At 41.2% G+C, this 22,054-nt stretch overlaps 1 protein-coding gene across 1 annotated transcript; it reads right to left on the bottom strand.

Annotated features, from left to right (window-relative positions):
* Positions 1 to 1,138: 1,138 nt before the first annotated feature.
* LOC119484887 lies at positions 1,139 to 21,077 on the bottom strand. Its single transcript, XM_037764062.1, has 12 exons — positions 20,997 to 21,077; positions 19,919 to 20,131; positions 16,749 to 16,910; positions 15,199 to 15,574; positions 13,683 to 13,805; positions 6,351 to 6,685; positions 5,948 to 6,058; positions 5,440 to 5,562; positions 4,632 to 4,989; positions 4,455 to 4,511; positions 3,451 to 4,358; positions 1,139 to 3,268 (listed from the first exon to the last, which is right to left on the bottom strand). Exons 1-12 carry the CDS (start codon positions 21,075 to 21,077, stop codon positions 1,631 to 1,633), a joined length of 4,485 nt encoding a protein of 1,494 aa, XP_037619990.1. The 3' UTR covers positions 1,139 to 1,630.
* Positions 21,078 to 22,054: the final 977 nt, after the last annotated feature.

The raw sequence follows: 22,054 nt of genomic DNA, 5'->3' as shown, positions 1-22,054 counted from the left end.
ACTATGACTTGCACAAAACTTATCATAAAGTGGGCATGTCTGTAAAGGGGAGACTCGTGGGTACCCATAAAACCCATTTTCATACATATCTTGAGGTCAAAGGTCAAGGGACCACTTTGAAAATGGCCATGAAAGTTTTTCCTTGCCAAATTTTAGTGTAACTTATACAGCCTCCTTTGCCACAAGCTAGTATGACATGCTTGGTAACAATGGATTCCTTAGGTTTTTCTAGTTTTATATGATATAAATTCAATGAGAAAATACATTTTATCAGGAACTTTATTGAAATCAGCTGCACATCACAGCTGTGCAGTACTTTATATTAAATATTGCAATGATGCACGATATAGGTCAGGGAAATGAAACCTTATAATGTTGGTTGGGACTGCTGGTGTGTTAACCTGCTCTCCTTTTTTTGATCCAGGAGGCCAAGCAGGGTGATGCTGGCCAGCCTGGGACTTAGAGATAAAGTCCTTGCCTCAACCCCTTCGTAGTTCCCCCCCCTCGTTACACGCACTTGCACACAGAAATACCAGCAGCTCTATTCCATCAGTCACGTAAAGACTAAACCTGCACATTCCAAGTGAAGAATGAACATGCTAGAAGGTTCTTGCTCCTAAAGCAGCTTCAGCATGCTGATAATGAGGATACGGTTTTTAGGAACTTAGTAGGTAGTATTAGGTAGGTATAATATTAGGAGGAGAAAATGCTAAGTGACTGATGTACAGTATGTAAGGGATAATGTACAGCGAGCGGGTCATTGTTGTGAAATAAACCACGACAGGGCGATGCAGTGTGGACCCCGACGATTTATTTCACAACAATGACACGCTCGTGGTACAATTTCCTGCTTATTGTACAGCTACTTTCTTAAGAAATCAGTTATGTGACACAAAAACAGTCCGCCAGAGTCCAGCATCAGAACTGCGTCCATAGCAACGGTCTGTTTTACATAGTAACGGTCTGCTATAAAGAAATAACAGACCGTAGAATGCCATAATTGATCAATCAGTATTGAGTATATATAACAAAGCCGTGTGATAAATGTATATAATTTGCTAAATGACTTACAATGGTTTAGATTCACCTTGAATTTACTACTTATATTAAGAGATGGACAGGAAATAATCATAAATCATAGGCTAAAAAGTGCATTTTTATTTTCTTAGAGAATTTGACAAATCTTGCAAACAGTATATAAGGCAATATCATATCATCTATATCATACAGTATATATTGCTAGAACATATCATTTAGTGTTCACCATAAAAAAGTCACACCCATCCTCATTCATTAGCTGCTGCAATGAAACTTAAGCAAATAATGGAATAATATTGATGTTTGGAAACATCTCAAGGCATCGGTTTACAAAATAGTTAATACAATTTGACAGAAGTATTTTGAAATTAATCCTTTAACTTGTCGTCTATTTTCTATTAGAAAGAAAGAAAGAAAGAAAGAAAGAAAGAAAGGCTAATAGAAAAGTGTTTTAAAGATCGTCAATCTGTCTTAATAAAAATGAAAAACACATCTGCCACCGTTTTTGAATTATACACTCTGATAGAACTAATTCACAACTAAATGTTTTTACATTTGTTATACATCTTATATACATGATCTGTTCAGGTGTTCATTCAGTTTTCAGTATTTTATCTCCTTGTTTAATGACAGAGTCTATGCCGTCGTTCACTGCTCTCTGCACATTCTTTGCAGCTTCATCTGTCTTTTCTAACGTGTTTTTCTTGCCAAATTTTCGTCTGCCCACCTCAGTTACCGCAGACCCAGCAGCTGCCCCGACAGCTCCGCCGATCACACCCCCCAACACCACGCCGAGCACCAGACCCAGCAATGCGCCCCCTATGACCACCATGGGCACCTTTTTAGCATTGGTTGCAATTTTCTCCCACACTGAGCTGTCTGCCACCATTTTGGCGCCTGCTTTGGCCCCTGATCCCACCTTCCCCCACACTGGACTCTGCGCCACCTTCTTTGCTCCGGCACCGATTCCAGCTCCAACTCGCACTGAGCTTTCAGCCATCAGTTTGGCTCCAGATTTGGCTCCAGATCCTACTTTTCCCCACATAGGACTCTGTGCCAAATTCTTTGCCCCGGCTCCGATTCCAGCTCCGACACGCATGGACCTGTCTGCTACTAGCATGGCCCCTGATTTCGCACCTGAACCGACTTTTCCCCACATGGGACTAGCTGCTACTGACTTTGCTCCAGATCCAACCCATGCAGAACCATCCACCACTGACTTGGGAGCTCTATCTCCTACTAGTTTGGACACATGTCCAGCACCGGCTCCCACCTTATCTCCTACTAGTTTGGACACATGTCCCGCACCAGATCCCACCTTCCCCCATACAGAACTATCAGCCACCATCTTCTGGACGTTTTGTGCTTTGCTGCCGACTTGCCCCCACACCGGACTACCTTTCACCTTCTTTGCTCCCTCGCCGACCAACACAGAGCCGTCTGACAACAGTTTGGGTAACATCTTTGCACCAGACTGCATTTTCTCAATAATGGATTGGAGAAGTGAAGGGGATATGGTGGAACGTGTCATAGCAGGAAGGCTCTCAAGGTTCATCGTGCTTACACTCATCTCTGCCTCATCCCTTGTTTCCTCAATCTCGTCCTCTCTCACTTCCTCTTCTGCTTCAGCCACAGGCTGCATGTAGGGATAATTTACTCGCCTTTCAGAGCTGAGCTCTCTAAACTCTTCCATGCTTTCATCATCTAGTTTTCCCCTCCTCCTCTCCCGTGCTATCTCAAGCTGTCTCTCCCTCACTCTGTTCTCCGCCTCCTGAAAAGCAGGATGGCAATAACACTGTCCTCCACCTTCCTTCACTGTCTGATCCACCTTGTCTAGCAGCTCTGCCACATTCATCCTGTTCCTCCAACCTCCTGCCGTCTCCATCACATGAAACCTGTCTCCGCATTTCTCTACGAGCTTTATCAAATCCCCCCGCTGACCAGCGATGTATTCTTCCACGCTGTCATTTCCCGCCTTCCCGCTCTCCATCAGTTTATCTGCGTACGTAAAGACGAGCAGAGTGCGTTTCTGGACCGCCTCCGGGCCAAAGACAGTCTCGAGGGCCCCGAGAGCCTGCAGCTCGGTCTTTGCTGGCTGGTCTAAGGGGACGCACATGAGGAAGGCGTGTGGACCGGGACTGGACAGAGCAACACAGGAGGAGATCTGAGCTCGCACCTCATCTGGAGTTTGCTCTGAATTGAACCAGTTTGGTGTATCCACCACTGCCACCTGCAGGTGAGAGAGAAGACACATGCAGCAATATGAAGAGCTGATTCATGGGAAACCAGCACAATTAAATAGTTTTATGACACAAAATAAGGAGAGTGTGTCAGAAGATTAGATTTTAGGGGGGTTGGTAATTGGCACATGGATGGGATTAGTGACATGAAAATGAAAACAAACATCTTTACCTGTCTTCCTTCAACCAGTGCTTTCTTTTTCTCACACTCCTGAGTGATTGCTATGAGGCTGTCCGGGCGCGACTCAAACTCCTCCCGCCCCAGTATCTTGTTGCCAACTGCACTCTTCCCTGATCCAGATCGGCCGAGCAGCACCAGACGCAGCTCCGGAGAGGATGAAGAAGATGAGGAGGATGAGGCAAATGAGGAAGGAGAGAAGGATGAGGTGGGAGAGGAGGATGAGGGGAAAGCGGTGGGAGAGGAGGATGAGGTCAAAGCAGTGGGAGAGGAAGATGAGGGGAAAGCGGTGGGAGAGGAGGATGAGGTCAAAGCATTGGGAGAGGAAGATGAGGTGAAAGCGGTGGAAGAGGAGGATGAGGGGAAAGCGGTGGAAGAGGTGGATGAGGGGAAAGAGGTGGATGAGGTGAAAGGGTTGGAAGAGGTGGATGAGGTGAAAGTGGTGGAAGAGGAGGATGAAGAGAAAGTGGTGGGAGAGGAGGATGAGGGGAAAGCGGTGGAAGAGGTGGATGAGGGGAAAGAGGTGGATGAGGTGAAAGCGGTGGAAGAGGTGGATGAGGGGAAAGCGGTGGAAGAGGTGGATGAGGGGAAAGAGGTGGATGAGGTGAAAGCAGTGGAAGAGGTGGATGAGGTGAAAGCGGTGGAAGAGGAGGATGAAGAGAAAGTGGTGGGAGAGGAGGATGAGGTGAAAGTGGTGGAAGAGGAGGATGAAGAGAAAGTGGTGGGAGAGGAGGATGAGGTGAAAGTGGTGGGAGAGGAGGATGAGGTGAAAGTGGTGGAAGAGGAGGAAGAGGAGGCAAAGGTTGGTGAGGAGGTGAAAGAGGTGAAGACGGGTGAATGAGGAGAGGGCTTTGGAGACGCCTCAGGGGATTTCTCTTCAAAGCTGTTCATTCTGTGGTGAACTGAAAACAATCAGATGATATTTGGAGTTTAATATGGACAATTACAATTATTTGAAACATCATAGGAATGCACTTTTAAGTGACATTGTGACTCACAAGTAGTGACCACTTTCGGAGACATTTGCTCAGACATTTGTGAGAGTACAGCTCCATCTACAGGAGGAAAAACAGTAAATATGAGTCCTGTTTTGTGCTCACATTCACTTTTGATCCTTTATTTGACATGACATTGTGATGTAGAACAACATTGGGTACAAAAATGCATTTATTTACCTGCGTTTAGTCTGAAACTGGGTGGCCTGTTCACCCGCATGTTGTCATGCGGCTCTGAATATGACTGTTCCTTTGGAGCTGAAGTTGAATGAAGCCCGTTAGATCTTTGGCTCACACCCACACTTCCCTCCACCTCATCCCTCTCTTCTCTCCTCGTCCTCTCTGAGGCGGTGCTGTACTCCTCTCCTCTATCGATACTCCTCCGTGTTTCTGTGTTTGAGATGTGCATTCTCTCCTCCTTCTGAGCTCTGTAACTTTCCATAAGTTCTCGCTTTCGGTCTCTCACTCGTTTCTCCAGCTCTCTCTCCTGGGCTGTTTTCATGTAGTATACCCCGTTTGTCTTCACCATATTGTCCACCTGTTACACAAATAAATGAACAATACATTTAGGAAATGTCCCCCATACTCACATCTATTACATTTCTATAATTCCTGCAGTTAATCTCCACTGTGGAATCAATTCTCATGTCAGTCAAAAGTTACAATGCAATCAGCCTAATTATTAATACCTGTCTCGACTACGGCTGGGTGTGATATAAGGGTGTGAAAGAGGGCGTTGCTGGGAAAAACATGTTCAGTTACCTTCTCAGACAAAACAAAAAAACTCTACCACGTGCAGTATGCGAAAAAACTGAATTTCACTTTTAGGATTTTAAAAAGTGCTTGACAAAATGACAAAATCTACTGTACCTCATTTCAAGTGTTTTTAAGTACACACCCAAACTGATCAGTATGAAAACAGAGAAGCTATTAACAAACTCCACTCTTGATGCTGTTGTGTTAATTATTCTCTACGCCGACGTCTCACCTTCTCCAGCAGCTCCTGGACCTGCTCCCTGTCCTGCCGCTGACGATTATTGATGACATGGTACCTCCCCCCACAGCGCTCAATTACCTGCCTCAGGCCTGGGTGTTCTTTCTGCAGGTATTCCTGTGGAAAACAATTTAGATTTGCAATGAGTTACTGTGTCTCCTGCTCTTATTAAAACAGAAGCTGATTAGTGCACATTGGGACATGGTGAATGGTGAGGACATACTGCAAAGATGTCTGAAAGGAGAAGCAGCAGTTTCCTCACAAAAATGTCCAGTTTTCAAAGTATAAACAAAATGATGGGTTTAAAATTAGTTTTTAAAACCTAACCTGAAAAGTTTAGACGGATTGTTTCAGTGTGTCACAAGACTGGAAAACTAGTTTATACAAAAGCTCAATTTGAATTTCAGGGTACCAAAGTGTACACTTTAAAGATACTAAAAATAAGAGGACTTGAAATGCATATCTCAGCACACCACAGAGACTGCGTGTACAACTCTAATACCTCCGCTGTTCTTCCCATCAAGTAGTCCCCACAGGTCAGCAAGACCATGGTGTGATTTAGCACCTCGTCCCCAAACACCTCCTCCAGCTCTGCAGGCACACGACCCTCCATCTGGGAAAATCAGCGAAGGAGGAAGACGCTAATATTAGGACTGTAATTACTTAATACACTGCCAACTTACAAAAGTCAGGGTAAAAACTTATGCACCTTGTATACCAACATATTGTTCATTGTACTTTACTACTACCCAAACCAATTCTCAAAAGAATAAACAAATAAGAATGAATATAATAAGAGACAGAGGAATGTAAATCAAAAGAATGTCTTTTACTTTTAACTACCAAAAAGATGTGCATGAGTAAATGAGAAGTAATGCCAAAAGCAAACCAAGACTACAACCAACCTCTGTGAATTGGCTAACAGGCACCAGCAGCAAAATAGCATGTGGGCCCGGCGCTACCAGCGTCATCCCCCGCTGCGTCTCCATCCTGACACTGTCTTCCATCTTGCCGCCGGTCCAGTACCATCTCGGCGCCTCCATCACAGTCAGGCTCCTGCCCTCAGAGATGCCCTGTCGCAGCTGGCAGCTCCTGGAGGCATTGGGAGAGACGCGGGACAGCTGGCCCAGGATAGTGTCCCCAGAAGACGTCTTTCCACATCCAATGTTTCCCAGAAGAGCGAGTCTCAGCTCTGGGGGCGAGGACCCGTAGTAGCTCCCGCTCAAGTGTTCACTCATGGCTGGAGAGAGAGAAAGGAAGAGGAAGTGTGCTTTGTGGATGTAATTCAGTACCAAACATTACTGGTTCTATTTAGCAGGAAGTTACACCAACCAACCAAGAACAAAAGTGTGTTGTGTTCATACGTGTGGCTTTAGTCAAATGTTTGACTTAGAAGATGAAACCACATGCAAATAAAACTGGAAAAGCAGAATTGGACAGGCTGAGTCAGAGTTTAGTCACCCAATGTGACATCTGACAAGTGAACAAGATGAGTGATGTCTAAACAAACATGTGAAAGTTGCAATGACTTATGACGTGTTTCATCGGATTGTTTGTGTCCAATACACACAAGAACACGGTTTTTAGTTTCCTTTGAGCATCACCTTTCTCTCCTTCATATTCCCTCCATCCTCTCCCTTGTTGTGCATGAGTTAACAAGAACTAAGCTTATTGATAATAGCTGTGTGCTCTTACATGAAGCTTTCATTTCACTGAAACCTTTCTTTCTTTGCTAACTGCATCCTTCTTTTCTTTGAGTGCATGATTCGCCACACCTTGCCAGTCCTGTCCAACTACATTCTACCAGGACTTATAATATGTTGACTCATATACAAAAACATGCACAAAACATAGCCGCTTACAGAAATAAGGACTGAACACATGGCATTAGTGCAGTAGTGAAGTATTTCATAAGAACTGTACACATCTAACACTAAAGTGAAATTCAAACTTGGCACTAAGCTAATACAAAAAGTAAAGAGTACAGACACTAGTTGTTTTGTCTATTCAAAGCTCACATAACTCTGACAACCATCTGTATGATTACTAATAACCTACAATTTGCTGCGCCAGTAAACGCCTATTTCAATATCCAGATAACTAGTACTTAGTTTAGTAAACATATGACATACTCACTCGTGTGAGGACTTTTAAGCTGTGTTCATGTATCGTCTTCTCTGTGTGCTCCGTTTGTTCAGCAGTCACTGAATTATGTCTCTCATCCGGACAACTTCAGTACGCGTCGACGACTAAAAGCTGCCTACGCAGGTGAGAGCTGCAGTCTCAGGGAGGTGCTCGTCTCACCACTCCCAACTTTGAACACATGCACACACAAACACACTCACAAGTATATTGTTCCGTGCACAACAGGTTTGTTTGTCTGCAGGCTGCTAAGCATTCCAAGATGGGGCGGAGGTGGTGTATCTCTGGGCACATGTGAATCATTCCGCCTTACTTTTACCTAACACACCCAATGATGTGTCAAAACTCATGGATGCCTGTCAAATAAGCTTCTCCCTTCAGGCTTTAAGGCAAGGCAAGGCAAGGCAGCTTTATTTGTATAGCACATTTCAACAACAGGGCAATTCAAAGTGCTTTACAGAAACATTCAAGAACATTGCGACAAAATGCAAAAGAACATTAAGAAATAATTAAAACAGTTATAAAAACATAAAAACATTAAAACATTAAAGATTAGAAAATAAAAACAAGCTAAAAATAAAAGCTAGGATAGAAGCTAAAATTGCATAAAACTCAAAAGAGTAAAAGTTATAGTGCAGTGTCAGAATGAAAGGCACCCGCAAACAGGAAAGTTTTAAGCTTTGTTTTAAAAGAAGTGAGAGTTGGAGCGGTCCTGCAGGTTTCTGGGAGCTTGTTCCAGATATTTGGTGCATAAAAACTGAATGCTGCTTCTGCATGTTTAGTTCTGACTCTGGGGACACTAAGCAGACCTGATCCAGATGACCTGAGAGGTCTGGATGGTTCATAACACAGCAGAAGATCAGAAATGTATTTTGGCCCTAAACCATTTAGTGCTTTGTAAACCAGCAGCAGTATTTTGAAATCAATTCTCTGAGAGACAGGCAGCCAGTGTAGAGACTTCAGAACTGGACTGATGTGATCCACTTTCTTGGTCTTAGTGAGGACTCTAGCAGCAGCGTTCTGAATCAGCTGCAGCTGTCTGATCGATTTTTTAGGAAGACCGGTAAAGACGCCGTTACAGTAGTCAAGTCGGCTGAAGATAAATGCATGTACTAGTTTTTCCAAATCCTGCTGAGACATCAGTCCTCTAATTCTTCTTATATTCTTCAGGTGATAGAAGGCTGTCTTTGTAATTGTCTTAATATGGCTGTTAAAGCTCAGGTCTGAGTCCATGACTACACCAAGGTTTCTGGCTTGGTCTGAGCTTTTTAACATCACAGATTGTAGGTGAGCACTAACCTTTAATCTTTCTTTTTTGGCTCCAAAAACTACAACCTCAGTTTTGTCTTTGTTCAGCTGAAGAAAATTCTGGCACATCCAATTATTGACTTGTTCAATGCACTCACTCAGTGCTTGTATTGGACTGTAGTCTCCTGGTGATAGAGTTATGTAAATTTGTGTGTCGTCTGCATAGTTATGGTAATTTATTTTGTTGTTCTCAAAAATCTGACCCAGTGGGAGCATGTAGATGTTAAACAAAAGAGGCCCCAAGATGGAGCCTTGGGGAACTCCGCATGTGATTTTGTTCAGCTCAGATTTGCAATTACCTATAGACACAAAGAAGTCCCTGTCTTTTAGGTAGGATTTAAACCAGCTGAGTGCTATGCCAGAAATACCCACCCAGTTTTCCAGTCGGTCTAGTAATATATTATGGTCAACCGTGTCGAATGCAGCACTGAGATCCAGTAAAACTAAAACCGTAGTTCTACCACTGTCTGTGTTCAATCGGATGTCATTGAAGACCTTAACAAGAGCAGTCTCAGTGCTGTGGTTTCGTCGAAAACCTGACTGGAAGACATCAAAAGAGTTGTTTAGTGCCAGAAAGCTATTTAATTTTTGAAAAACTGTTTTTTCAATTATTTTAGACAAGAATGGAAGATTTGATATCGGTCTGTAATTATTTACTATTGATGAGTCCAGATTGTTCTTTTTGAGGAGTGGTTTGATGACAGCAGTTTTCAGGGCCTGTGGGAACACTCCTGAAACAAGAGATGCATTAACAATCTGTAAAAGCTCTGAGACCATACAATCTGATACTTTTTTGAAAAGGCCTGTTGGCAGAATGTCAAGGCAGCATGAGGAGGATTTTAGATGTTGTATGATTTCCTCCAGGTATGTCTGATTTATTGGATAAAACTGTGTCATGGTATTTGCACCAGGTTTAAGTGGACGCAGGGGAAACAAACATCCTGTACCTGCTATGGAGGAAGTGACTGCTTGTCTGATTTTGTGAATTTTTTCTGTAAAAAAGGAAGCAAATTCATTGCAGGCCCTGGAGGATAAAAGTTCAGAGGCTACTGACACAGGAGGGTTTGTTAGCCTGTCGACAGTAGCAAACAGGGCACGTGCATTGTTATTGTTTTTGGTGATGATGTCAGAGAAGAAGGACCGCCTTGCATTTTTCAGTTCTGAATTATAAATGCAAAGTCTCTCTTTATAGATGTCATAATGAACTTGTAGATTTGTTTTCCGCCACTGGCGTTCAGCTTTTCGACACTCTCTTTTTTCATTTCTTACCAACATGGTATTTCTCCATGGAGATTTTTTCTTACCAGAGACAATCTTCACCGTGGTGGGTGCAATGGTATCAATAACATTTGTCATTTTAGAATTGAAATTATCTACAAGCTCATTGACAGAGGTCCAGGGGAGGGTGGGTGTGGAAGAGAAAGCCTGAACAAATTGATCACTGGTATTTTCAGTGATATACCTTTTTGTGATTACCTCTGTCTTATCATTCCTGTGCACAGGAAGAGTACTCTCAAAGAATACACATGAATGATCAGACAGAGCAACATCCATCACTACAACCTTGGAAATGTTCAGGCCCTTTGATATGATTAAGTCCAAAGTGTGTCCCCTATTGTGTGTGGGCTCTGTCACATGCTGACTCATTCCATAGTTATCAAGAACCTGACACAGTTCTTTGGCCCCTCTGTCCTGTTGGTTGTCAACATGGATGTTAAAATCACCAACAATGACTACACAGTCAAAGTCAACACAAATTACAGACAGCAGTTCAGTAAAATCATCAAAAAAGTTTGCACAGTATTTAGGTGGCCTGTAGATATTGAGAAACAAAGCTCGAGAAGAGGAATTCAGCTGAAGAGCGACATATTCAAAAGAAGCAAAATGTCCATAAGATATCTGTTTGCATTGGAGAGAATCATTAAACAATATGGCAACTCCACCTCCTTTCTTATGCATTCTAGCTTCGCTCATAAAACTAAAGTTGGGAGGAGTTGACTCGATAAGAACAGCTGCACTGTTATTTTGGTCTAACCAAGTTTCAGTTAAAAACATAAAATCAAGCTTGTGCTCAATAATAAAATCATTGATTAAAAAACTTTTTCCTGCCAAAGACCTGACGTTTAACAGGGCTAGCTTTAATGTGCTAGAAGCATTATTATTATTTTTTGGGACATGGTTTGGCTGGCAAGGAATCAATGCTAAATTTGATAAATTAGCACAATCAGTAAAAATCTTCCTGTTTCTTTGCAGATTCACCATTCTTTTTCTACTACTTATTAGAACTGAGATAGAAGAAGCTCTCATCACACAGGGCCCCAGCTTTTCCTGGAAACAGTCACGTGTATCATTAGCCTTGAAGCCTGGACCCAGCACATATCAATCTGTGCTTGCAACATTTTGTAAAGGAACATCCTTATCAGACTGCGGAGACAGAGGCTGATTCCATTGTGGAGGGGATGGAGGTGGTAGGTGTCGTGCTTGTGGAGATAGTGCCAAAGTTGTTCGAGGTCGACCTCGTGGGGGGATCATGGGAGAGAAAATGGGTGTAGGGCGGGGAGTAAGTTTGGTTCCAGCATTGACCAGCTCCTTCATGTGGTCAGTGAACTCCAAGAGGGGGGAGGAGGGAGAAAGGGTGATAAGCGAGGATGAGGACGCCTCCTCTTGTCTCTGCTGTATCCCAGGGCTGGCTTGTGGTGGGGGGTGAAATGATTCTCCTTGAGGTCCCCTGGCACATTGTGTTGTGTCTTCCTCCAGTGGTGATTCCTCTTGTCTCGCGTCCTTGGCAGAGGGAACAGATGAATGACGCAGTAAGTAGAATAGGTTGGAGTTGAACAATTTTACTCCTGACTTGTTTAGGCAGAGTCCATCTGCCTTGAAGAGATGTCTGCGGTCCCAAAAAAAGTTAAAATTGTCAATAAAATGCACTGAGTGGGATTTGCATGCTGTTGAAAGCCATGTGTTCAGTCCCAGCAACCTGCTGAATCTCTCGACTCCTCTTCTGATTGGCGGCAGGGGTCCACTGATAAACACCTGAGCATTCACAGAGCTGACCGTGTTTAGCAGACCAGTAAAGTCCCGTTTCAGCACTTCAGACTGTTGCTTCACAACATCATTCGACCCAATGTGCAATACCACATTTTTCACATTTGGGTGTGCAGTCACAATATCCAGGATTCTTTCTGCCAGATCAGAGACCATATCTTTGGGTCGTTAAGTCGTTAAGGTTAATCACTGGTAAAGTATGCCTGGAAATATATGTCACAGACAGACATGACAGAACAACACTCTGCTTGTGTTGTGTGTTTTCATCTTATATAGTGTATGAAACCCTGGAAGCCTCAAGCTTCAATTCTTTGGAGCCTGTGCCTTTTGTATTATATATAAAAGAATATGATCACGTGAATAATTAGTCATTTGTAAAACTTAAATTTAAATTACTCTAAGCATGTATTTAGTTTGCCATGAGTTGCAGTTGCAGTATTGCAGGTTTGGATGCACATATCCCATAATCTGTGAGCAGAGAGGCATAGATTTCTGTGACCCCTGGTCATATGCAATCAAATGTATCATCATAGTCGCTAAAGATATAGTTATAATCCTTAAAATGAACTCTGAATCTGTAGCTTCTCCAACTTTTATATTTCTGTATAAATCCAAGAACATGTAAGAGACTAAGTAGTAACTCTATGTGACGCCTGATCAACTCCACTGTGAATAGAAATTGATACTTTTAATGTGTTCAATGACACAGACAAATGTTTTTTAGCAGTGGGTTACCTCCGGGTCTGAGAAGTGAAGCCAATGAGGAAGTGCCTTATACTTGCATTCTTTCTAATAGCCAGCAGGGGGCGACTCCTCTGGTTGCAAAAACAAGTCTGATTGTATAGAAGTCTACTTCTCACTTGATTTATTACCTCAGTAAACATTGTAAACAAGAGTTTATGGTCTCAGTAGCTAGTTCAAGCATGATGTTAATTAGTAAATTATGGTCCCATTTAGAATCAAATAGACCATAAAGCAGGGGATGCTTTAGGGCGTGGCTACCTTGTGATTGACAGGTCGCTAACACGGCGTTGTCCGGTTTGGGAATTGTCTGAGTTTTCGTCATAGAACTTTAACTCTTTCACAGTGTGTTTTCAGTTCATGAAAGTTAATTATAATTTGGTCACCTGAAAATGTTATATTCAGCGCTCGGTTGTGCTTACCTCCAGCCTCTCGTGTTATTTCTGGTTGCGAAGAACCAACATGGTGACGGCCAAAAACCAAAATGGCAACGGCCGAAATTTCAAACTCAGTGCTTCAAAACGGCAGTCCAGACACCAATGGGTGATGTCACGGTGACTACGTCCACTTCTTATATACAGTCTATGGTTTTTAGTCAGTAAAAAAGTTACATAATTCAATCTTGACATCTTTTAATTGATCAACCAATATGAGAAAGTAACCCAACATTTTAAAGTAAACTTGCATATTTGTGATAAAACTAAAATATTTTTTATAGTGCAAACAAATATTCTTGTGTTAACAGTGTTATACAGTTAAATGTAAATTAACCTCTAGTGTCTTTCAGCATATTAGACCGTGCTGTGTGCTGTTAGCGGGGTCTTCATCATCACTCACAAGCCGGGCATCACATAGGAAATGTTTTCCAGAGTGGAGGCCTTAAAGAATAATGATAAAAACAGGTGTTGCCTCCTCAACACGTAACATACTGACAGAACAATCACTTCACTCATGTGTATGTAAACAGAGTGTAAAGTATGTGGTGTGGCTGCATCTCTCACCAGTGTGTGTTGCGTGCTGCTCCTCAGCTCTGGTATCTGTGCGGTGAGGCAGAGTAGAGGAGCCAGGGCGCACAGCAGAGAGTCCAAGAGCAGAGACAAGCTGCTCGACATGCTCACCATTTTCTGTAGAGAGATTAAGAGAAGCAATTATCATCTATTAATGCAGTGTACATGCTTTATGTTCTGTTGAGGCTAAATGAAACCTGCCCTTCTTGCTCCTGTAGTCAGTTAGTGGGTGGACAGATTAATGTAGCAAACAAAACTTTAATTCAATAACTCATATCTCCCCTTCAACCTTTCCTAAAATACCTTTTTTTGTACCAATTAGTGTTGTTCATTTTCAAAATCTTGTATGTGAAAACAACTTTGAATATATTTACCTCCTTCAGTACCATACAAAATATATTAATATAAACAAATCATTTCTGTAGTTTCCTCATTTTCCTCCTTGAGCATAAATGTGAAAAAAAAGTTTAACGTTTTCCTTGAGTTTTATACACATATATATTTTAACTACACATAATATTAACCTCTATAATGTAAATGTTTTTAAGAAGGGGGCTTAATGAAGAGCGGTTTTCTTCACTTGGTTTGTGTCCTGAGCCACAAAACCAAATGCAAATATTCAGAGACTGTTCACACTATAGACGTATGTAATGTAATTCTGGCCTGTGGCTTTTGTTTCTACTATATGTAGATACAATTTTGTCTAAATGCACACCTGGTAGACAAGTGCAAAACAAAATGAACAACTTTTTTTCTTTCAATGTACATAAATTAAAACAACAGCTCCTTCTGGGACTCATAACTTATCAGAATTAGTTTAATGTTTTGGTACATTTTTCAGCTCCGGGATGCATATTGTCACATTTTTCTATCACAAGATATTGTGCCAGTGGTAATTTAGTCTGGTTAACTCTGAACTGTATTGACTAATCTCCATTTGTTGCATTTATTCTCAAATATGCAGTAATTTGCTCAGCTACTGTGCCAGACAGGCATAACACCCCTAATCTGTTAGTTTAAAAGGTAAATAGTAAAAGATGAAGAACATGCAACAGTTCAGTGGGGTTACATCATGATTTAAAAGATAAAAAATATGAAATCAAATTATGAAGTTACTTCTGCTTTATTATCCATGCCAGTGTTTCTCAAATGGGGGTATGAGAGCCCCTAGAGGCACTCTGAAGTAATGCAGTGGGTAGGTGATATTCTTAAAAATGTTTATTAAAAAAATATCAGTCATGCATGATTCCTAAAATAATTACACTATAATAAGTTTGACAAACCACATATAATATTTAGTATTCTTATGTTCAATGCAATCCCTGCAGTAGACTGTCAACTGCTGCATCAAATTAAATCACGTTCACAATTACGTTTGTAATGTGATGTTTTGCGGGGTACTTACAAAAGTTTGAGAACCACTGATCTATGTAATACGTTTGTGATACCAAAGAAAGTCTCCCAGACCAATATTTAATATAGCATTTTCTTTTTTCTACACTGAAAGTACTCACATCTGTCTCCTGAAGATGGTGTCCAATCAGGGACAAGGATTCTCCCAACAGGTGCAGGTGAGCTGCAGCACTGACAGGATCCCGGCCGGAGCAAGCAGGAATCCTGGATGTGGATCTGAGAGTGTCCCAGGCTGAACTGGTGGGGTTGCACATAGAACTGATGGGATTACAGATGTCAGTCATGGGGCTGGACACCATGGGGTTAACTACAGAGCTCACGGTAGAAGCCATAGCTGTAACTGAACTAGGAACAGGTATGAATGGATGAGGCCTGTGGGTTACTGGAGTGGCAGGAGGGGTGATGATAGTCCTGGTTACAGGACAGTCTGCCATGCTGTGCACCCAGTACTCTAATATGGAGCTTGGACTTGCCTGGGAGAAACAGAAAAATGATGATGAGTAGAAGTGAAAGTAGAAATAAACTGAACATACAGGATGATTACCTGATCAATGCTGTCCTCTGCTGTGCAACATGAATGCAACAACTTGTGTTGGATATCCTGGAAGACAGAGTTCACACATTAGTCATGAGTCGGTATGGAAGGGATGCAATTACAGGCAGTTTAAGTAAAATGTAAAATGTATTCTCATCTCATCTGTTCTCTCACCTCTTCTCCTCCTCTTTCTTCCCATCTGTCTTGTGGGTCACAGATTTGATAAGCAGGAAGGAAGCCAGATGACTCTGCTCCACTATTACCTGCAATATGTCATGTATTCATATTAAACAATAGATGCCGTTAACCAGATCTTCATCTTATAAAGTGCTTAGATTGCATTGTGGTCATATGATTGGTCATTAGCGAAAATTTGCTCAGCATTTACCACTGACATATATTGTATTACAGCCATGATGGATTTGTGAGAGTTACAATATCAAAACCTCTTCAGCCATGCACACAGCTGACGCATGCGGAATTCACACAGTTACATTACCAGAGTGTTTCCTTTCCTTGTTGAGGAAGCCTTCTGGTTCCTGAAAAAGGCGAAAAAGGGTTGAATAATAAGCTATCACACATGGGGAATTCAAATAAATCACAACATCCAAAAAACGTTGCGATGTGTAATATATTGCAAGACATTTATCTGTTAAACTGTGTAACCGATTAGGAAAACATACACCTAATTCCAGGGATCAATCTTTAATCAATCATATACACTGTATTTATTTTATCTGCATTTATGACATTGAGTAACAACAGAGCACAATATTGATGCCAATGTATCAATAACATATGCCACGAGACCATATCAAAGTATATTATATGTATTATTTGTAGGGCTGCCCGGTCGCTTTGGTCTTAGTAGGCTAGGATATCTTGCTTTTGTGTGATTCTTTGTGGAGAAACACAGTTTTACAGATCTAAAATCAACTAATCAGATAGTCAACAAAATCGTATGAGTGTGAGTCGACTAAGAATTTCTTTGGTCGAAGACGGCCCTAAATATTTGTCAAACTCCTAATCACAACTGCTACGCTGCTGCAGAGGAAAGATCATTTGAAGAACTAACTAAACTGAGAACTAACTAACAGTAAAAACTAAACTACCAGTGCAGGCCCAGAGTCCACCTTGTAAAGCCTCTTGGTCCTACATCCCTCACAATCTGAATCTGGTTCCTCCAGATCCTCCACATCCATCTTTAAGTCTTTCTTCTCTCTCTGGCTGCCTCCACTCACTGGGCCCGCTTCACCATCACCATCACCATCCATCTGCACAGTCAGGAATGAAACAGACAGACATTCAACAGCACTAATATTATTGTAGTTAATAAAAGTATGAGCTCCAGTTGTGATCAAAAGGAAGAATAAAGTGTAACAGAAATAATTCAGTTACAGTATGAGTTAAAGACCATTTCATTATAAAATGTGCTATATTTAGATGCTCTGTCTGGCAACATTTTAATTTGTTGTCAAGATTTATGTCAGACCAAAAAAGGAAGATTAGCGGTGAGACCTGCAGGGCAATCCCGACCGACTTTACTATCTTTCAGAAGCTGTAGAAGGTTCAGTTTTAGAGCTTGAGTGACAGTACATACTAGTGTGTCAGGAAAGAGGCTAAATAACGCTTCAAAGTTGAGCTACATTTTGGCGAGGAAAAACTGGCATGGCCATTTTCAAAGTGGTCCCTTGACCTATGACCTCAAGATATGTGACTGAAAATAGGTTCTATGGGTACCCACAAGTCTACCCTTTACAGACATGCCCACTTTATGATAATCAAATGCAGTTTTGGGCAAAACCATGCCGTTTTTTTGCATGCAGTATAAATGTCTTATTTTCGCCTATTCTAAAAATGACATGTTTGAATTTTTCTGCATACTGGGGTCCCTAAACAGTCTTGAATTAGATAAATTGGGTTATCACTGTAAAGCTGAGACTCTTGTGGATCCAATGAGCCAAATTGTATTCATGTGTGATAATGTTAGTCCCCATAGTAGCCATTTCATTGTAGTGAGACCATTTTTTTTTTTCTTTTTAATTTGACCTCACTGTATAAAATGACCTGTGGTGACATCTAGGATAGTCACAGCCTCATGAAACGTTACAACCACAAACTAGAGACAGAGAGCATTCAGAGGATTGATGGCTTCCCTAGGTATATTGACAATAAGGTGGTTTCTGAGCAGTTTACAGTGCTCGCCATCTAATCAGCAAAAAATGCAATTCTTGCAGAAATCTCAAAATGTCAAAAGTTTTTGATACCAAATCACAGCATAGCTTTTTCTATGGTGTTCCTCAAGGTATTTGTGTCCTAATGTGATATTTAGGAGGGATTATTCATCATTTTTTATCAGTTCTCGATTGGTAAAAAATGGTTAAATTTAGCACCAAAGCTGTGTCACAAATGGTATCAACCCAAAAATTGCTGCAACAACTTATGAGACATAATAGAGCATGAGAATGACCATCTTATACTTCAATCATAATGTTCTAAACTCTTATACACTTTCACAATTTATTTTAAATAATTCATTCATTCATGTTTATTTCTGATTTATGACTAGAACAACTTCACACACTGTCCTGAGTTGCATCTCAAATTAATCTCCAGGTTTCCAGCTTTCAGATGATGTACACCACTTTTATGTGACATCTACTGATCACCTGCTATCTCCTCCTAAAGACCCCTTGTACCCCCCTACAAAAAGACAAAAGCTGGTCTATTGTGGGTCTCAGTGGGTTAACTAAAAGTATTCTGCTAATTCAAAATGTATGACTTTGCTAGAAGTAGGACACTGACACTTGGCCAGTGAGTGAATCATTAACATTATTGCAAGTGACTCAACAGGACTGTGGTAATGTCATAGTAAGCAAAACAGAGACTGTTTAGGGACCCAGGTCACAGAACAGAATTAATTATTTAAAATAAATTGTAGAAGTGCATAAGAGTTTAGAACATTATGATGGAAGTATATGATGGCCGTTCCCCATGCTCTATTATGTCTCATAAGTTGTTGCAGCAATGTTTGGGTTGATACCATTTGATACACAGATTTGGTGCTAAAATTAACCATTTTTTACCATTTGAGAAAATATACAAAAATGATCAATAATCACTTCAAAATACCACATTAACACAAAGAGACCTTGAGGAACACTAGAAAAAAAATGCTGTGATTTTGTATCAAAAACATTTGATATTTTGAGATTTCTGCAAGAACTGCGCATTTTTTGTTGATTAGATGGCGAGCACTTCTGTTGTGTAAACTGCTCAGAAACCCCATTATTGTCACTCTAGCTAGGAAAGCCATCCATCCTCTGAATGCTCTACATCTCTAGTTTGTGGTTGTAAAGTTTCATGAGGCAGTGATTATCCCAGAGGTCACCACAGGTCATTTTATACAGCGAGGTCAAATTAAAAAAAACAACAAATGGTCTCACTATAATGAAATGTCTCCTATAAGGACTAACATCATCACACATGAATACAGTTGGGCTCATTGGATCAACAACAGTCTCAGCTTTACAGTGATATGCAATTTAGGGACCCCAGTAGGGGAGAGTGGGGTAAGATGAGCCAATTTTTACTTATGCTGTCCTCGAGGTTAGGAAAAATGAGACAGAAGCAGAATGAAAACTTGAACCTTAAATTCAGGATCTCTCCTATCAAATGAAATGATCAGCATGCATCCATCACAAAGCTGTCTGGAAAAAATGACCTTCCCAAAAAAAGTGCTCCTGTGGCTCAACTTGCCCCAGGTAAGGGGTAAGTTGATCCGAGTCAGTGGGTAAGTTGAGCCATCGTGGGGTAAACTGAACATCTGAGTTTTTAAGTTTAAACCTCAGCATAAGTGTGTTAACAAACAGTTTCACAGTTATGAACTTGTGAGAACAAACCACCTGTGAGTTTCAAGACCATTGAACAATCAAAATATCATTCAATATTTGACAATATTCCAGTCGTCAAGGTTGCAGTGAAATATGAACTGTTGCTCCCTCCTTGCAGTTCCTCCAGCCTTTTGAGGTTGAGGTAGCTCCTTCAGCACATCACTCAGTGGAAAAGATGCCTCATCCTTTTCCTTGAATACAAAGGTGGGCTTCTCACGTCAAGTGTTCCCCCGGATTCTTCTGAGAAATCTTGCACTCACTTCGTTGCCCTCCAGGCTCTCAACCAAGCCAATGTAATGGTAGCTTCTGCAACATCACTCTCCTCAGAACTGCTGTACGCTGTGATTTTCGTCTTGGTCTTTGGTTTGACCTAGGCCTACCTGCTAAACCCTGCTCTTTCCAGTTGTTGGGGACAGGAAGGTTGTTCTTTCTGCCAATTCCAATGCCAGTTCACAGCATTTCTTTGGAGTAAGGCCGTGGAACTGTTCAGCCAGCTTCTTGATATGGTCTGCAAGCTCCTTCTCTACCTCCTCTGTGAGGACCCTCTTTGCCTCTGCTGTTCCACTATAACCAACTGTTTTAACTTCCTTTATCTCCCTCTTCTATAAAGGTTAACACATAAAAAAATCAAACCAAGTTGTGTAACACTCAACAGTAATACCATTTTATACTTCAGATAATTCATTTGGTTAATTTATGGAGGGGTAAATTGAGCCAGTGGCTCGGAATAATAGTAGAATATTAGTGAGCCAGTGGCTCAACTTGCCCCATAGCTACCATTTTGGAAAAAATGGCCCAGTTTAGCAATTCAGGCTAATCTTTAGCGAAGGGATCAACATGGTGTTATACGTTAGTAAATCACCAACATGTATAATATATTTTTTTAGACCTGGATAAATTTGCTTTGACCTAACATTCATTATTCCTGACATGCAGAAAATTTACTTTGATAGGGAAAAAACTGTTTTTGGTGTAAAAAAGTACTTACTATTTCTCCCATGTGCTTAACTCCATCACAGCAAGATAGAAATGATGGGTACTTCCTGAATTTATGGTCACATGACAAAACATAATCACAGTTGCCAAGATACAGGGGGTGGGTCAACTTACCCCACTCTCCCCTATGCAGAAGTATTCAAACATGTAGTTTAATGTTAACTGGTTGAGTCACTTTTTTTTTATCTTCAACATGTTAAAACTAATGAAAACTATTGAAAGCTAAAAGGCTGTGACTTTATGACCGGCTGTTATTTATCTAGTTCATGTTACGTGTCGCCAAAAGTCAAAGTCTGTCGTCGACGTTGCCAGGTTACAGCGACCGTTGACTGCAACGTTATGGCTAAAAACTAACTTTCATTTATGTAAACTTTACTGAATGATACGTCTGGAGCAAAGAGCTAACATGTAGCTAACAACCTCAAATAAAAACCTTCATCTTTTCCCGCTGAGAGCTTCAGGTAAACTCACTGTCTTCATGTCGCTCACAGAGTGGAGGAAAAGCTGCTGAGTCACGTTTAGTAACTTCCACCCGTCTGTGTGCTGAGTCATGTTAAAGACTGGAGAGAGTGCAGTTCACTGATTGTCTGCAGCTGGTTGAGGTCGACTGCTCTTCTGTCTGACATACATATTTTACATAACATTATCCTCTCAAAATGTTTTTCATATTTGTTGTTTATTTTGCAGTTAGACATCATTCATTTCACATTAAACATGTTATGTGGGCCTTTAGCCTATGGCCAAAAGCATGGTGTGTGTGGCTGATTTTTGTGATTTTGAACCTAGCCCCATATTTCCAATTAACCCTCTGAGACCATGTCTGAGACCCACGATAGACCAGTTTTTGTCTTTTTTGGGGGGGTACAGGAGTTCTTTAGGGGGAGATTGCAGCTCAGCACTATGTGTCAAGTTGTTCTAGTCATAAATTAGAAATAAACATGAATTAATTAATTATTTAATTTTTTTTTTTTTTAAAAGTGGTTTAAAAAGGGTTTAGAACATTATGATTGAAGTATATAGATAGATAGATAGATAGTAACTTTATTGATCCTGAGGGAAATTCAAGTTTCCAGCATCACAGTTCCATAGTGCAAAACATGTTAGTAAAAAGGCAGTAAAAAAGTTAGTAGTGCAAAGTACAAAGTACAAAGAAATATACCAGATATAAAAATACAAGGAGATGAAGAAAACTGTTTAAACTGAATATAGTGCAGGGTAACAGCTGTGATACGCGACTATTAAAAAAGTGAATATAGTGCAGAAGAGACTGTTAAAAATGAGTATAGTGCAGGGTAACTCCAGTAGCTTAGTCTATGAAAGTGCACTGTGTGCATTATTATCTGTCCTGCAGACTGTCCTCCTTTGTCCCCCGCCCCTCCCTAGAGAGGTGTTGTAGAGTTTGATGGCTCGGGGGACAAAGGATTTCCTGAGTCTGTCTGTGGAGCACTTGGGGAGCAGCAGCTCCTCTGTTTGGTGATGACGGCGTGCAGAGGATGGCTGGCGTTGTCCAGTATGGCCAGCAGTCTGTT

Source organism: Sebastes umbrosus, chromosome 3 (genome assembly GCF_015220745.1).
Source record: "Sebastes umbrosus isolate fSebUmb1 chromosome 3, fSebUmb1.pri, whole genome shotgun sequence".
NCBI lineage: Eukaryota > Metazoa > Chordata > Actinopteri > Perciformes > Sebastidae > Sebastes > Sebastes umbrosus.
Note: the sequence above shows the minus strand (reverse complement) of the source record. Positions and strands in the feature narration are given on the sequence as shown.

What these genes read in the sequence shown, in the direction of transcription:
- LOC119484887 (XM_037764062.1), bottom strand. Translation starts at nt 21,077, where the DNA reads ATGACTCAGCACACAGACGGGTGGAAGTTACTAAACGTGACTCAGCAG. An exon ending in TCTTCAGGAGACAGATGTGA is followed by an intron (nt 13,806 to 15,198) that starts GTACTTTCAGTG and finishes ATCTCTCTACAG; the next exon opens with AAAATGGTGAGCATGTCGAG. An exon ending in CTGTTAGCCAATTCACAGAG is followed by an intron (nt 6,059 to 6,350) that starts GTTGGTTGTAGT and finishes TGATTTTCCCAG; the next exon opens with ATGGAGGGTCGTGTGCCTGC.